The sequence below is a fragment of the Mustela lutreola genome, chromosome X (genome assembly GCF_030435805.1).
Source record: "Mustela lutreola isolate mMusLut2 chromosome X, mMusLut2.pri, whole genome shotgun sequence".
In the NCBI taxonomy this organism is placed as follows: Eukaryota; Metazoa; Chordata; class Mammalia; order Carnivora; family Mustelidae; genus Mustela; species Mustela lutreola.
The window spans coordinates 68,206,345-68,223,143 of record NC_081308.1 but is presented as its reverse complement, the minus strand read 5'-3'; the positions used below and the strand labels follow the sequence as shown (position 1 = coordinate 68,223,143).

Sequence of the window (16,799 nt, the reverse complement as noted above, 5' to 3'; positions counted from 1 at the left end):
GGTCAAGAATTCCTACCCCTGAATGTAGGCCTATAGCGCCACCTGCAGAATGGCCGCCACCATATAATACTTCATGCTCCCAAGGGGCATGCAGTTGTCCAGAATGTAGAAATGCAGAATGGAGGGACATTACGGACTTTACTAAACCCTCCCCTCTTGCATACCCAGTGTTAGATACCATGGTAAAATCTTCAAAAGCCTCCATTAGAACTGACAAATTACAAACACTCAATGATTTCCAAAAGTTATTGGGGGACATAAATTGGATCCGACCCTACCTGAAAATAACTACAGGAGAATTACAACCACTGTTTGATATTCTGAAGGGTGATGCCCGTCTAGACTCTCCTAGGAGCCTTACTCTGGAGGCGAAACAGGCTTTGAAAATTGTGGAGGACAGGCTTGCCTTGACTTCAGCAGATAGATGTGATCCTAACCAGATAGTCCAAGCCATACTGATTCCATCCCCTTCTTCACCTACTGGAGTGCTATGGCAAGGTGGGCCCTTACAATGGCTGTACCTCCCAAACACTCTTCCTCGGATAATCACAACATATCCAGTTGCAGTAGCCATGCTAGCTAACAAATTGATCACTGCTTGTATTTCTACTCTTGGAATCATACCTGACAATTGCATCGTGCCGTATACTAAGGAACAGATTCGCCTACTATGTGCTACCCTAGATGATTGGGCGATACTGACCACCTCTTACTCAATAGAATTTGATAATCATTATCCTTCACACCCACTTATAGAATTCACAAAGGGTATTGAATTCATACTACCAAAAATTAGTAGATCGACACCACTAAAAGAAGCCTCTACTGTCTTTACAGATGGAAGTAAAGAGGGCACAGGAGCTTATATCATAAATGGAATCGTGAACCCAGTCATAGTTCCTGCCAGGTCGGCTCACAAGTAGAGCTACTAGTAGTGCTCCTAGTGCTCCAAAGATTTTCAGACACTCCCCTAAATATTATTTCTGATAGTCAATACGTGGTAAATGCGACAAAAAATATTGAAACAGGGGCGCCTGGGTGGCTAAGTGGGTTAAGCCGCTGCCTTCGGCTCAGGTCATGATCTCAGGGTCCTGGGATCGAGTCCCGCATCAGGCTCTCTGCTCAGCACGGAGCCTGTTTCCTCCTCTCTCTCTCTCTGCCTGCCTCTCTGCCTACTTGTGATCTCTCTCTGTCAAATAAATAAATAAAATCTTTTTAAAAAAATATTGAAGCAGCCATCCTCTCCTTAAGTGATTCACCTATTCCATGGGTCTTAAGGCAACTACAAGAGGTTGTGCAACTGTGCACTGCACCATTTTTTATAGATCACATCAGAGCCCATATGAGCCTACCAGGACCATTATCCGAGGGCAATGCTCTAGCAGACCACAATAGTCGTTTCCAACTTATTTGCCCTACCTTAGAACAGGTGAAGCTGTTCCATAGCAAATGGCATGTGAATTCTAATACCTTAAGATATAGATTCCATATCACCAAAGAACAGGCAAGAGATATAGTAAGGACCTGTGGGAATTGTGCCACATTACTCCCTCAGCCTTCCTTAGGGGTGAATCCCAAAGGCCTTCAAGCTAATCACCTATGGCAAATGGATGTCACACATGTACCTGAATTCGGGCAACAAAAGTACGTATATATATCAGTGGACACTTATTCGGGTATCATAATGGCTACTCCCCTCACGGGGGAGAATTTAAAACAAGTCATCACACACTGCCTACGATGCTTCGCAGGTTGGGGTATCCCAAAACAAATAAAGACAGATAATGGACCTGCATATACATCAAAATCTATCCATCAATTCCTAAGTCAATTTGGTATAGTCCATACTAGAGGTATACCTTACAATCCACAAGGTCAAGGAATAATTGAACGCACCAATGGCACCTTCAAACGATGCTTACAAAAAATAAGAAAAGGGGGAATAGGGGATGACTACAAGTCACCCCGTGATCTTACATCTCTCACCCTTTACATTTTAAATTTTTTGTCCTTGGACCATAATGGTACATCTGCAGCGGACAGGCATGCGGCGGTTACCGAACGCACTCTAGCCCAGACAAAGTGGAAGGATATACTCACGGGCCAATGGAGAGGCCCTGACCCGGTCCTAAGATGGCACCGAGGTTCTGTTTGTCTTTTTCCACAGGATGCCCAAGTGCCTATCTGGGTCCCGGAGCGACTGATTAGAAGAATCGATCAACATGACCCACCCCGTCCTGATGGTCGGCCTGATAGCGATCCTGGCGACACCAGCATCCCTTCAACAGATGCACCAATGGGCAATAGTGAAAGCCTGGCTGTTCCCCATGCCACTAACGAATGAGTCCGCCAACCTCCCTCCTGTATACCTACTTTCATTCCCATGCCCGTTTCTGTAAATCCTAACAATTCGCTTGTATTGCTCTCAAGACATAAAAGAGACTTTGGGATCACTGCAGCCATTATTGCGGCTGTAGCAGCCTCCGCAGCTGCAGCAACTGCAGTGGCTGTAGCTCTCACCACATCTGTAACAAGTGGACATTCTCTAGAAACTATTGACGACCGGATGCATCCAATCACTTTCTGGACATAACCTCCGTGGCCTATAATGACCTTTCTATTGCTGCTAATCTGTCGAAACAGTTAAGCAGATGAGATTGACATAGCTCCATTACGGGATTGGGTATCTGTTGTAAATCCTTATGTTCCGCCGTTTTGCATCATTACGTAAACAACAATGTAGGCAACAGTTGGCGCTAGTACAAGCTTGCATGGCACTGGAAGCTGGTACATTTCCCCAAATCTGGCTGGCAGTGCTAGATCGGTAGTCGATGACGGGTAAGATTGGCTGCATGCACATAGCAACCTAAGCCAGGAGTTCTCCAACCAGGGGGAATTATCCGATGACGGGTAAGCATGTTCATGGCAGCTGACAAACTAAGACAGGCACGATCTCCTGCCTTGCATGCCTAATATAAAAGAAAAGGGGGAGATGTCGGTGCCCGAGCGGCTTGTAGTGCATGCGCAGTGATGCTTCTGGGCTCCGCCGTGCCCACTCGTTGCCTCGGCCGCTGCTGCCTCAAGCCGTCGCTGCCTCCGGGTGGCAACGGTGCGGAGCTGCTCCGGCTGGGCCCGCGGGGGGGCCCCGGGCGCCGCACAACTTTTTCGGTGCCCGAAAGTAAACACGCCATTAAGATGGCGGCTGGATGCGAGCCAGTAGGCGGAACTTAGGATTTTGTATCTATGTGGCTGCGAGTGGTTGGTTGTGCAACCTTGGTATATATAGACATGCACAGGCAGGGGAGAGAGAGATCCCAACAGCTATGCAGAAATAAAGCTTGCTTCGCTGAGGTCTCCTGGTCGTTCTTGCTGGCGAGAGTGACATTTTACTTTATATCCTTCTGCATTTTTATATAAGAATTTACTCATATATCACTCATGTTATTTAATAGAAGAGGGAGGAGGCATTCTGAAGTAGAAAAGACCAATATGAGAAAAGCTTTGTAGGTAAGGCAATCACAGGGGTCGGGAGCAGAAAAATGTGTCAAAGTGGTGCATTAGGTGATAGTTCCACCAGTGATGTTCAGGATGGACTAGGGAGGGAAGTGCCTGGAGCTCTTGCTGTAATTTAGGTAGGAGAGATTGGGTGCCTGTGTGCCCGACTTAGGCTGGCAGCACTGGTAAAGAATCTGAGCAACATTTCAAAGGAAGTATCAACAAAGACTGGTATATAGTGTCACAGAAGCATTTCATGAAGTAAGTAAATGGTTTTTTGGTTGTAACAGTAACACAAAGCCCAAATGCCTTCTAACAGCATGCCAACTGTTCTTGAAAGAACCAGGTATCGATATTCAGTGATAAGGAACATAATAGGTAATATGAATCTTTAGCACTTGAAAGCAAGAAACAAAATGTATATGAGGAATTAGAAGTCTCTCTCATTCTTTCTCCCTCTCTCAAATAAATAAATAAAATCTTAAAAGAAAAAAAAAATTAAAAATGGGCACCTGGGTGGCTCAGTTGGTTAAATGAGTGCCTTCGGCTTGGTACAATCCTGGAGTCCCAGGATCAAGTCCTACATTGGGCTCCCTGCTCAGCAGGGAGTCCGCTTCTCCTGCTGACCCCTCTCCTCTCATGCTCTCTTGCTCTCTCATTCTCTCTCTCTCTCTCAAATAAATAAATAAAATCTTTTTTTTTTAAATCAGAAGTTACCACAGACCCTCCCCCCACCCCAAAAACTAAGTAAACCAATTACCTGAGAAGCAATAGATCGAGCTGTTTTACTGTTGTCTCCAGTCATCAGAACTACTTCTAAGCCCATATACTGCAAAATACGGACAGCCAATTCTGCTTCCGGCTTCACTGTATCAGCAATAGCTATCAAGCCGCACAGCTCATCTATTATAGGAGCACCAGAAAAGGAGAGAGTTTGGAATATGGTGAAAGCAGGAATAATATTCTAACTTAAAACTTGAGAAAGAAATTAATCTTGTTAATCAAAGTTTTCGGGGCTTAAGCTTAACTCAAAATGTCTCCAGGGCCACACAGGCTGTACTCTACAAAATCTGCAACAAACCCCCACATTTCGTTATGAAAATTTCAGAGTGAGGAAGGGGTTTACTAATAAAAGCAGTAATTGGAAAATGAAAAGAGAGCTCTTTATTGCAGACTTAAAGACTCTTCTTTTCCTTTGAGAAGTACTGGTTAATCCTCCCAAACACTTTAGTTCATCTAAAGGCAAATGAAACTGAAAACTAATACTTTTTTTTTCTTTTTAAGGTGAACAGGGTGGATTGAGACAAAACCAGCATTTTATACTGGGAGGAAAAATCACTGCAAGTAGTTATTTTATTTTAAAAAACAAAAGTAAATGGTATTTTTTGCTTCTTCCTGGGCCTAAAAACATCATAGTTAAGATACTGCCTTCATACTTAGCAAGGATTATAAATGTTGACTAATTAATCTCACAGCTAGAAATTTACCCAAGAAAAAATTTAACAAAAGAAAGCACCTAAAACCTCATAGATATTTATCATAGCATTATTTATAATGATGAAATATTAGGAATAGCTTAAATTTCCAATGAGGGAATTATTAAGTTAGTTAAAGTATATAATAAATTAAACAGAAGTAAAATAAAATTAGAAAATACTATGAATATAGCAAATAATGAATAAAGCAAAATATATTAGGTATACAGGGATTTTAAATTTTTACTCAAACTATTGAGGTAAAACTTATATGCAAAATACAACCACTTAAAAACAATATTATACTAATACTATAATCCTGTACATATATTGTATATAACATTTACACACATATAAATGTTTGTATATATTTTATATAAAATTAAATATATATTTAATATATTATATATAAATATTTAATAATTTAATATATTATGTTATAAATATTTAATATATAAATATATTTTATATATTTAATTTTATATTAAATATATATTTATATATATAACTATACATACACACACAAAAACAGAAACAGAATACATGCAATTAAAACTGACACTGAGTTAGGATGATGAGATTATAGATATTATTTTGCCTATTCCTTTAATGTTTTGTTATTTTTAGGTTTTAAAAAAATCCTTGATTTGCTTTTTTTATTTTGGGGGTGTGTAATCACTAAAAACAAAACCTTTATTTATTTTTATTTATTTTTTACTGTTATCTTCAATTAGCCAGCATACAGCACATCATTAGTTTTTGATGTAGTGTTCAACGATTCATTAGCTGCTTATAACACTGGGTGATAGGTATTCAGGACAGCACATGTGGTGATGAGCACTGGGTGTTACATGCAACTACTGATTAGCTTATAAAAAAAAAAAAAAAAAACCTTACACCAGTTAGAAATGGCCAAAATTAGCAAGACAGGGAACAACATGTGTTGGAGGGGATGTGGAGAAAGAGGAACCCTCTTCCACTGTTGGTGGGAATGCAAGTTGGTGCAGCCACTTTGGAGAACAGTGTGGAGATTCCTCAAGAAATTAAAAATAGAGCTTCCCTATGACCCCGCCATTGCACTACTGGGTATTTACCCCAAAGATACAGATGTCGTGAAAAGAAGGGCCATCTGTACCCCAATGTTTCTAGCAGCAATGGCCACGGTCGCCAAACTGTGGAAAAAACCAAGATGCCCTTCAACGGACAAATGGATAAGGAAGATGTGGTCCATATACACTATGGAGTATTATGCCTCCATCAGAAAGGACGAATACCCAACTTTTGTAGCAACATGGACAGGACTGGAAGAGATTATGCTGAGTGAAATAAGTCAAGCAGAGAGAGTCAATTATCATATGGTTTCACTTATTTGTGGAGCATAACAAATAGCATGGAGGACAAGGGGAGTTAGAGAGAAGGGAGCTGAGGGAAATTGGAAGGGGAGGTGAACCATGAGAGACTATGGACTCTGAAAAACAATCTGAGGGTTTTGAAGGGGCGGGGGGTGGGAGGTTGGGGGAACCAGGTGATGGGTATTAGAGAGTGCACAGATTGCATGGAGCACTGGGTGTGGTGCAAAAACAGTGAATACTGTTACGCTGAAAATAAATTTAAAAAAAAATTAAAAAAACATAGGCTATGGAGGAAAATAACAAAGCCAGGCAAATGCAAGAGAATTCTAAATTAATCAGTAACAATTATGTATTACTAACATTTTCTTTTTGCATTCAGGCTTCTTTTCAAAAGCCCTCAAGTTCAGAAGTCTTTCAAAAATATACATAAAATAGGGGCACCTGGGTGTCTCGGTAGTTAAGTGTCTGCCTTCAGCTCAGAACATGATCTCAGGATCCTGGAATGGAGCCGAACATCAGGCTTCCTGCTCAGTGGGAAGCCTGCTTTTCCCTCTCCCACTCCCCCTGCTTGTATTCCCTCTCTCACTGTCTCTCTCTCTGTATCAAATAAATTAAAAAATCTTAAAAATATATACATAGGGCGCCTGGGTGGCTCAGTGGGTTAAGCCGCTGCCTTCGGCTCAGGTCATGATCTCAGGGTCCTGGGATCGAGTCCCGCATCGGGCTCTCTGCTCGGCAGGGAGCCTGCTTCCCTCTCTTTCTTTGCCTGCCTCTCCATCTACTTGTGATTTCTCTCTGTCAAATAAATAAATAAAATCTTTAAATATATATATATATATATATATACATAAAATAATAACTGAGATTGCAACATTGAGTCATAGGGAATTAGGAAAAATCTTACCATCAACTGCCACCAATACGGCAGTCCGACCTTTTCTTTCATGCTCAGTCATGTAATCATCTACATCATTATTAATAACAAGACCATTTCTAATCATCCACTCCCGGTTACCAATGAGGACTTTGTACTGCTGGGCATTAAGAGCACCTGAAATAAAGTACAGAAAGAACATTTAATGAGATTGTTTAATATTTATAACAATGCTGCGAGGTACGTTCTTCCTGTCTAACCTTACATAGTCACTATGTTGTATTTTTGGTAGACCACAGCCTACAACAGTGGTTTCCAAATTTTCAAGGAAAATACTCTGCTCTTCTATGCCTTTGGGCCTTTGCACATGTTGCTGTCTCCACCTGGAATGTCCTTACCCCTACTCGCCAATTATCAAACTCCATCATATTTTTCAAGAATCAACTCAAATGATACTTTCTTGGTGAAGTTTTCTCTTTGATCTTCCACACAACTGAATTAAATTTGATATATTTATCGTGCATCAGCAGCTTAATATGGTTGGATGAAAACATACAACTGTAGAGATGTCTCATTTTAAATATGTGACCACTAACTTTATGCAGGTCCTTGGTGTTTTCTGGCAATTCTATACTTCCCTAGTCCATTCATTTTCCATTCATTCTAGAGGGCTATTTTATACCTTCTCTTCTCCCATCCTCACCTATGGCCAGATGATGAATCTGCTTCCTACTTCAGAAAGAATTAAAAGCAATCAGAAGAGAACTTCTGCAAGCTCTCACTGCCACATCTAACCAACTACCTGTGCCTATGTACCCACCAATCTAGCTTCTCGCCTGTTATTATAAACTGCCCCTGCTCCTATTTAAGGCCAACCTCTCCACTTAAGCAGTAAACCCTCTTCCTTTGCTTATTCTAGAACATCTCTCCTACAATTGTCTCCTCTGGGATGCCTGGGTGGCTCAGTTGGTTAAGCGGCTGCCTTCAGCTCAGGTCATAATCCCAGCATCCTGGGATAGAGCCCCACATCAGGCTCCTTGCTCAGTGGGAGCCTGCTTCTCCGTCTGCCTCTGCCTGCCACTCTGTCTGCCTGTGCTCATTCTGACAACTTAATAAATAAAATCTCTTTTAAAAAATCTCTCCTCTTCCTCCTGCATAACCACACTTTCTATCTCTGTTGCACATAGTCTTATCTTTAAAATCAAAGCAAAACATAATAAAACAAAACACCCTCTTGAGTTCACTTACCTCTTTACTACTGCCCCAAATTTCTGCTTCTGTACACAGTAAAACTTCTTGGAAGTGTTGCCTCACTTGATTATTTCCAAGTCATATCTTCCCATTCTCTTGTGAACCCACTCCAATAAAGCTTTTGTGTCTACTACTCCAAAGAATTGTTCACGAAGTATACCAGTGACCCTTATTTTCATAAACCTAAAGGCTAATTCTTTTATTTTTAAAGATTTTATTTATTTATTTGAGAGAGACAGTGAGAGAGAGCATGAGCAAGGAGAAAGTCAGAGGGAGAAGCAGACTTCCCGTGGAGCTGGGAGCCCGATGCGGGACTCAATTCCGGAACTCTGGGATCATGACCCAAGCTGAAGGCAGTCGTCCAACCAACTGAGCCACCCGGGCGCCCCTAATGGCTAATTCTTGTTCCTTATCTTACTTGCCCTATCAGCAGCATTTAACACAGTTGATCACTCCCTCCTTCCTGAAATAATTTCCGTCCTTGGCTTCTAGGACATTCTTGAGTTACCTCCTCACTCATCACTTCTCAGTCTTCTTTGCTGATCTCCCTTATCTTTTAACCTACTGTATTGCTGGGCTCAATCCTTAAAGCCTTTCTCCCCACCTCCCCCAATCTAGTCTCACTCCTTGGTGATCTTATCCAGTCTCACAGCTTTACTTTAAAAACAATCTATACCAGCTTTGTCCAACAGAATTTGGAAATGTTCTGTATCTGCTGTTTAATACAGTAGCCATTAACAATATGTGGCTATTGAGCAGTGAAAGGTGGCTAGTATGGCTGAAGGGCTGAATTTTAAATTAAATTTATTTTTTAAAGTTTATTTATGTATTTATTTTAAGTAATCTGTACATCCACCATGGGGCTCAAACTCATGACCCCAAGATCAAGAGTCGCATGCTTGGGGTGCCTGGGCGGCTCAGTGGGTTAAAGCCTCTGCCTTTGGCTCAGGTCATGATTCCAGGGTCCTGGGATGGAACCCTGCATCAGGCTCTCTGCTCAGCAGGGAGCCTGCTTCCTCATCTCTCTCTGCCTGCCTCTCTGCCTACTTGTGATCTCTGTCTGTCAAATAAATAAATAAAATCTTTTAAAAAAAAAAAAAGAGTCGCATGCTTTTCTGACTGAGCTAGCCAGGCAGTCCTGAATTTTAAATTAAATTTAAGTAATTTAAGTTTCAATAGTCACATGTACTGAATGGCTATCATATTGGAAGGCACAGATCTATAGGTGGTTGACTCCTAAATCTATGTCTCCAACCTACTCTGCTTCCTTGAACTCCAGACTTGTGCAGCTAACTGCCTACTTGTAATGTCCATTTACATGGCAACTCTACTTGAATATCTAGTAGGCACTCAAAATTTACATGTAAAAAACTGATCTCCTGGGGAGTTCTCTTCAATATTGCTCTTCCAATGGTCTTCCCCATTCTATTTAAATGGTAACTTCAGCCTTCTAAAATAAACATTTAGGCCACAAACCTTGGCATAATTCTTGACTCCTATTTCTCTCATACCCCATACCCAATCTGTGAGAAAATTTGTCAGCCAGATCTCCCTTCAAAACACATTCAGATTTTGACCACTTCTTATGACCTCCACTGTTACCACATTGGTCCAAACCACTCTTATCTTTCACCTGGATTATGGCAACAACCTACTAATTCATCTCCCTGCTTCTGTCCTGTCCTCCCCATTCCTTCAACAGTGCATTTTTATCAGAGCAGCCAGGGTAATACTTATAGGTTGGATTCTGTCACTACTATACACAAAACTCTTCGATGGCTTCCCATCTCAAGGGTAAAAGCCAAAATTCTTTAATGACCTTAATCTAGTCCTATACTACTCTCTAACCTCGTCTCTTACCCCTTTGCCACTCATTTACTCTGTCTAGGCACACTGTTCTCCTTGCTGTTTCTCAAACTAGGCTTGGGCACTTAACATCCCTCCTACCTGGAATGCTCTTGTCACAGATATTCACATAGCTTTATCCCTCCCCCTTCTCAGGTTTTTGCTCCAGCACCAACTTCTCAATGAGGCCTACCCTGATTACCCTATATAAAATAGGATAATCCCTATACCCCTCTACCCTACAGCACTATCTCCATCGGACATCTTATATTTTCTTATCTATTTGCTCACTGTTTTGTGTTCTCCCACCACAAATAGAAGCTCCAATACATAGTGACTTTGTCTTTTCTGCTTACTGCTGATTCTTTAGTGTCTTGAAAGAGCTTAATAAAAGGTGTCAAATGAACAAAATTACTATGTGTCAGTATGCCTGATACTAGAAGTTTGCAAATAATAAATTGTAGTTTGGTAGAATCAGACAGGTAAATAAAATATTATCATGTACTGTACCTAGCACAAAAAACAAAGATGAAGTACAGTTATGATTTTTAAAAAAGAGAAAATATATCTGCCTATACATGTCAGTCAGCAAAGGCTTTGTTGAAGAAAGATGTGAGCTGAGTTTTGAAGATGAAAATAAGTCCATGAGGTAGATGTCACTGAAACAACAACATTACCCAGATAAAACAGTAAATGAAATGATCTAAAAAGCATGAAACGACACCATGTAAAAAGGAACTGTAGGTAGTTCTGTATGAATGAAACACAGAGTACATGGGGTCAGTGGAAAAATATAAAATGGGTGGTATAGGCAGGCAGAAGACATATCATGGGGAACGGACCTGGAACAAAGTCCAGAGAGACTGGTCTTCATCCCACAAGAGACAGTGAGCAAAGCCAGGATCCCTAACAGAATCACACCGATATGGTTTAGGGTACAAGCAAACCTCCAAAACAAAAATTTTCTGAGGGGTAGGCATAACTTTTATCACATTCCTCCAAAGGTTCATGATTCAAAAATAAGTTATAAACCTCTATAATAAAAGGTACTAGTCAGACAGTTATATACAATCATATTTGTAGGTTAGCAAAATTACTCTCAAGCGCAAATGGGTAGGGAGGTGCTAGAACACTTAGGTGGGTATATTATGTTTTGGGGCAGATGGATAGACCAACCGGAAACTCAGAAAACAGGCTTTGGTTAGAGATGTGGATTTTAGAGTGGTAGTAGAAGTCTACGGAAGGCAGAACAGGCAATAGATATGAATGAGGTTGTACAGAGTATACAAAAGAAGAAAAAGACAAAAAACAAAACCCTGGGGATACCCAATATCTGAGAGCAGGAGAAAAGAGGAATCAGAGAAGGACCGGAAGCAACAGCCAGGTAGGTGAGAGGATAATCTAGAGAATGAATGGTCATGAAGTTAAGAGAAGAAAGAGCTTTAGGAAAGACAAAATGGTCAATATTCTCAAATCTCAAATGCCAGAGGCAGACTGAGAAGAAACCACTGGAATGAGTACTGAATAAGGTCATCAATGTGCTTAGAAAAAATAGTTTCAGTAGTATGGACGGGGCAGAAGCAAGGCTGCACAGTGAATAAGTGAATTCAGCAAACCGAGACTACTCTTTCTAGAAGGTTAGATATAAAGGAAAAAAGGAGACAGGATACAATCTAGAAGGGATTACAGTGATATTGATGGAAGAAATGTTTATATGTTTAGGAGATAGAGCCAGTATACACAGCTGGAAAATAAAGAAGTGAGGGGATGTAACAGAGTAAGGTCCCTGAAGAATCAAGAGAGGGTGGGATCTAGAACAAAGATGAGAGGATTCATTATGCAAGATGTGGGACATCTTTTCCCCTGAAAAAGGAATCATTCTGGGCAAAAAGCAGAAAGAACAAATGTCTGAGAACCTTAATTTTCTATGTGAAAAATAAACCTGATAATTTGCTTAGGGAACTAGGGAGAAGGCCACAGTAGCCTGTAAAAGATATAAAAGGTTTAGAGTAGCTGTGGTAAGAAATAAAAGAAAGATAGATAAACTAATATGGAAGATCAGCTAAGACTAGAATTCATCACCCTATGGTAGAATCACAGGGGCACAATTGGGAAATGTTTTTGAGTAACTTAAGTGAAGTGACCAGAAGGCCTATGGTAAAATTATTTGACAGAATGAAACCATGATGTCAATTTTTACTTCTGATCTAACAGTTCAGGATTATAAAGTTAGACATCTGTTAATATTTGTCCCGTAATTGGTACCATGAAGAAAATTAGCTTACTTGAGAGCTGGGCATCAATAATCATGGAAGATGAAGTTGATGACTGTTCATTACTTGCACCAATTTGAACCAGGGATGCATTTTTAATATTATTTTCCTCTATCTTCCAGTTATTCTTATGTAGCAAGGCTTCGATATTGATGACTTTACAGCTAATACCACAGCCTGGCACAACCTGGAAATCTACGCAGGTACCCAAGGTCTCAATGTCCAGCTCCTAACAAACAGAAACAGAAGGGTTTCTTCTGCTGTTCTAATAATCCAAGGTTATCAATAGCACGATCAGAGCATACTGCTGGTTAATTCTAAATGTTTAGACACATGTTACATGCCCAGTTATTTCTAAATGTTTAGAACAAAACATCAGAATGGTTTACTTTAATCCCACTTTCTAAAATTCATACCACGTTTAGAGAAAGAAAACACGGAAAGTTTACCAATATTCTCTGCCCTTTCCAGTAGAGAATTACAAGATAAATATTTAATTCTATTGTCAAGTCGGATTTTCTATTCAGTACAGTGCAAAGGGTAAGGGCCTTTAGTTACCAGAGTGCCTCTCTAGTATGATTCTGTGTCCTTAGTTAGTCAAAGAATTTTGGTGGCCATCATTGTTTTCCTGACTCTTTATATCTTCATCCTCTCTGTTGTTTGGTTTGGGTGTAAAGAAGCCAGGTCAGTAATAGTAAATTGGTAAAAAGGAAAGAACACCAATGATAGGAATTACCACATCAAAACTGTAAAATTAGATAATTTACAAAGAACTTACACAAATCAATGAAATAAAGGTAAACAATCCCATTAAAAAAAAAACAGGCAAAGGATACAAGCAGAAAAGTTACACAATAAGCAATTCAAACAGCCAATGAAAAGATGTTCAACGTGGTTTATAATTATGGAAATGTAAAGCAAACCATCAATGAGTAAATATTTTTTATTTATTAAACTGGAAAAAATAAAGTAAGAATGTGGGGAAATAAGCACAAATAACGTTTGGTGAAAGTATAAACTGGTACAACCCTTTATGTGGATATTGGTAATATTTGCTATGTGGGCATTGGTAAAATTCATCAAAATTTAACTGCTTATATCCTTTGATCTAGCAATTGCACTGATAGGCATTTAACATAAAGGTAAACTTGCAAAAGCTGACAAGAACATTAACTGTACACTGTAAGAAACAAAAAAAAATCATACAGAACATAATATAGCCATTAACATAATACAGCAGCTCTATATGTCCTAATATGGGGAAAATCACTCAATTAAAAAAAAAAAACAAGGTATCAAAGATTGGTCACTCTGTGATCTTTCTACATAAAGTCTAAAAAGAAATAAATGCATATATGTTCAGATATGCATTTAAAATGGTTAACAAATGCAAACTTTGGGGACTATACTAAAAATTATTGAATTGTACAATCTATAATGAACTTTGGAGTATGCAAATTATATCTCACTAAAGCTGCTACAGTAGTCCTCCCTCCCCCATCCACGGTTTCACATTTCCTTGGTTTTGGTTACTCGTGGTCAACTCTGGTCTGAAAGTAGCCAATATTCTTTCTGACTTAGCGTCAGAAGGTCAATTGTAGCCTAGTGCCAAGTCACAATGCCTAAATCATTCATCTCATTTCATCTCATCACACAGGCATTTTACCATCTCACATCATCACAAGAAGGGTGAGTACAGAACAGCAAGTAATTTTGAGAGAGAGAGAGAGAGACCACATTCACATAACTTTTATTACAGTATGTTGTTATAATTATTCTATTTTATTATAAGTTATTGTTAATCTCTTACTGTGACTAATTTATAAATTAAACTTTATCATAGGTATGTACGTATAGAAGAAAACATGTATATATAGGATTCAGTGCTCTTCAGTTTCAAGCGTCCACTCGGGTCTTGGACCATATACCCTGCAGATAAGGGAAGACCATTATATTTTAAAAGACTGTTAACAGATTAACATTTGTTAAACTCTGGAGAGAGGGATTATGAAAGGGGGCAGGGAATGAGGTTTTCTTTTTCATTATGTAACTCTCTGAACTATCTGAATTTTCCTATGATAAATATGAACTACATTTTAATATTTTAGTCAACAGGGGTTATCTGTGTGATAAAATTATAGTTAATTTCTGTTTTCATCTTTATACTCTTCTGTATGAAGAAACCAACACATATTATAAAATAAAATGAGAAAATACAAGACTCTTTAGCCTCCTACCAATTATATATGTAAATCATATTCAAACACCAGTTTGGATTTGTAATTCCTGTAGAAGACAACTCCATTAATAAACAAAGGAAAAACAATACCTGCTTGCAGTATTTGGTTATGGCTGTTCCAAGAGGATGTTCACTGTTACTTTCAGCAGTTCCCACGATGGCCAGGATCTTACTGCGTGATATTTTGTTACTTTCCACTAAAACCTTTACTTGATTTACTACTGGGGTTCCATGGGTAATCGTTCCAGTCTTATCAAACACCACTACCTTCACCTGTAAGAAAATTAAAATACACTGCACCTATATGACTTCGTAATCCTTAATACTACCTTTCTAAAAATAAGAAAAAGGTTTACTTCAACAGATGAATATTTTGTTTCTTGATAAATTAAACTGTCTTTGAGTGAACAAAAGTAAAGGAGAATAAGGGAAAAAATACTCTAGTGACATCTAATAGCCCTCCCTTGCAAATGTTCAACCATACTGTAAATATATGTTAAATAATTAGAACTAATTGTTAATAGTTGACTGTTAGTAAGTACTTAAGAGATGACTCAGTGCCTCAGGGAAAGAGAAAGGCTTTCAATACTAATGAATTCCAGAACTGTAGTGGAAATCTAGGTAGTAGGCATATTATTATAAGAGAAGGGTAAGTAATTAAGTTGAAGTGAGCACCAGAAAAGACCTGCTGGTTTGCTTGGACTTTATTGGGTCTAAATGAGAAGCATGGTCTGAGAAGAGACAGCTCTGTGAACTCATAAGGGAAATTGAGCCCAGACAGGAAACAGGAAGAACCTGGAATTAGAGAACACAGTCACCCTACAGTAAACTTGGAATACAAACCTTGAAAAATGAATAGCTTGAGGAACCAAGATGAAAAGAGATATAGCAACTAAATACAAAGCATAATTTTGAACAAGAGAAAAAATAGCTATAAAGAGTATTATGGAAACAACTGAGGAAACTAGAATATAGACTAAATGTTAGGTAAGAGTATTACAGCAATGTCAGTTACTTGATTTTGATCTCTGTACTATGATTATGAAAAAGAATGTCCTTGTTGTTAGGAAAGGAGCCCAACATCTGCAGTAAAGGATATACATGAGTTCTTTATGCTTTTCTTTCAATTCTTAAGTTTTAAATTTATCAAAGTAAATAAAAAATTACTATAAACACTAACAGCTTGTATTCACTGGTTAAATGAGGTTCCAAATCCATTTTAAGCTATGTTCTGTGTTTACTACATACATCTGTATATAGTTTATATCCTCAATAATAAGAATATATCAGAAGGAACATGGTTTTAGGTGACGTCAAATAGCCTTGATTGAAATTGTTTTGGAAATCCTAATATGAGAGAGATGAGGGATGATTATATTTTTGGAGTCATAGCTGCAAACTGTCAGCTAGTGGCAAAGGCAAAGGAACTGCAATGTTACTATAAGCACTGTCTCACAATGAAGAACACAAACATGGAGTCACATTTTTCCTGGGCAAATACCCCTTCTGTCTTCCTGACCCGACAACATTTCTAATCTAAGCTGGAATAAGACTCCAAGTTTTCCACATCAGGGTCTGCTCTAAGAAAGTAGGTCCGGAGTATTTTAGAGATCTTAGGTAACTTAAGACCAATCCAGAACAGAACCAAAAGAACACCTTTCCTACCTCAACCCTCAGGATAGTCCCAGAAGAAGCTCAGTTTATGGACCATGTAGAAATATTTTGGATTCTGTCTCTCAATACAGGTGCTATTGCCAGGTTAGATGGGACAATTCTTTGTTCCAGGGACTATCTTACCTTATGAGCCATCTCCAGTGGCTCGCCACCTTTGATTAGTATGCCATTTTGAGCTCCTACTCCTGTACCCACCATCACGGCAGTTGGAGTGGCTAGTCCCAGTGAACAGGGGCATGCAATGCACAGAACTGTGATAGAGGCTTGGAAAGCAAAGCGTATTATCGTTTCTGTTCGGGAGATACTTCTGTTATATCCCTT

General features: G+C 39.2%; 1 protein-coding gene across 4 annotated transcripts in view; it reads right to left on the bottom strand.

Annotated features, from left to right (window-relative positions):
- The window catches only part of ATP7A (ATPase copper transporting alpha), a 187,575-nt gene that overhangs the window by 15,429 nt on the left and 155,347 nt on the right, over positions 1–16,799 (bottom strand). For all 4 annotated transcript variants that reach the window (XM_059156507.1, XM_059156509.1, XM_059156508.1 and 1 more), the window contains 5 exons: positions 16,602–16,796; positions 14,895–15,077; positions 12,578–12,794; positions 7,227–7,373; positions 4,256–4,398 (listed from right to left, as the gene is read on the bottom strand). In XM_059156507.1, the coding sequence (XP_059012490.1) occupies positions 4,256–4,398; positions 7,227–7,373; positions 12,578–12,794; positions 14,895–15,077; positions 16,602–16,796 (885 nt within the window). The remainder of the gene's footprint in view (positions 1–4,255; positions 4,399–7,226; positions 7,374–12,577; positions 12,795–14,894; positions 15,078–16,601; positions 16,797–16,799) is intronic.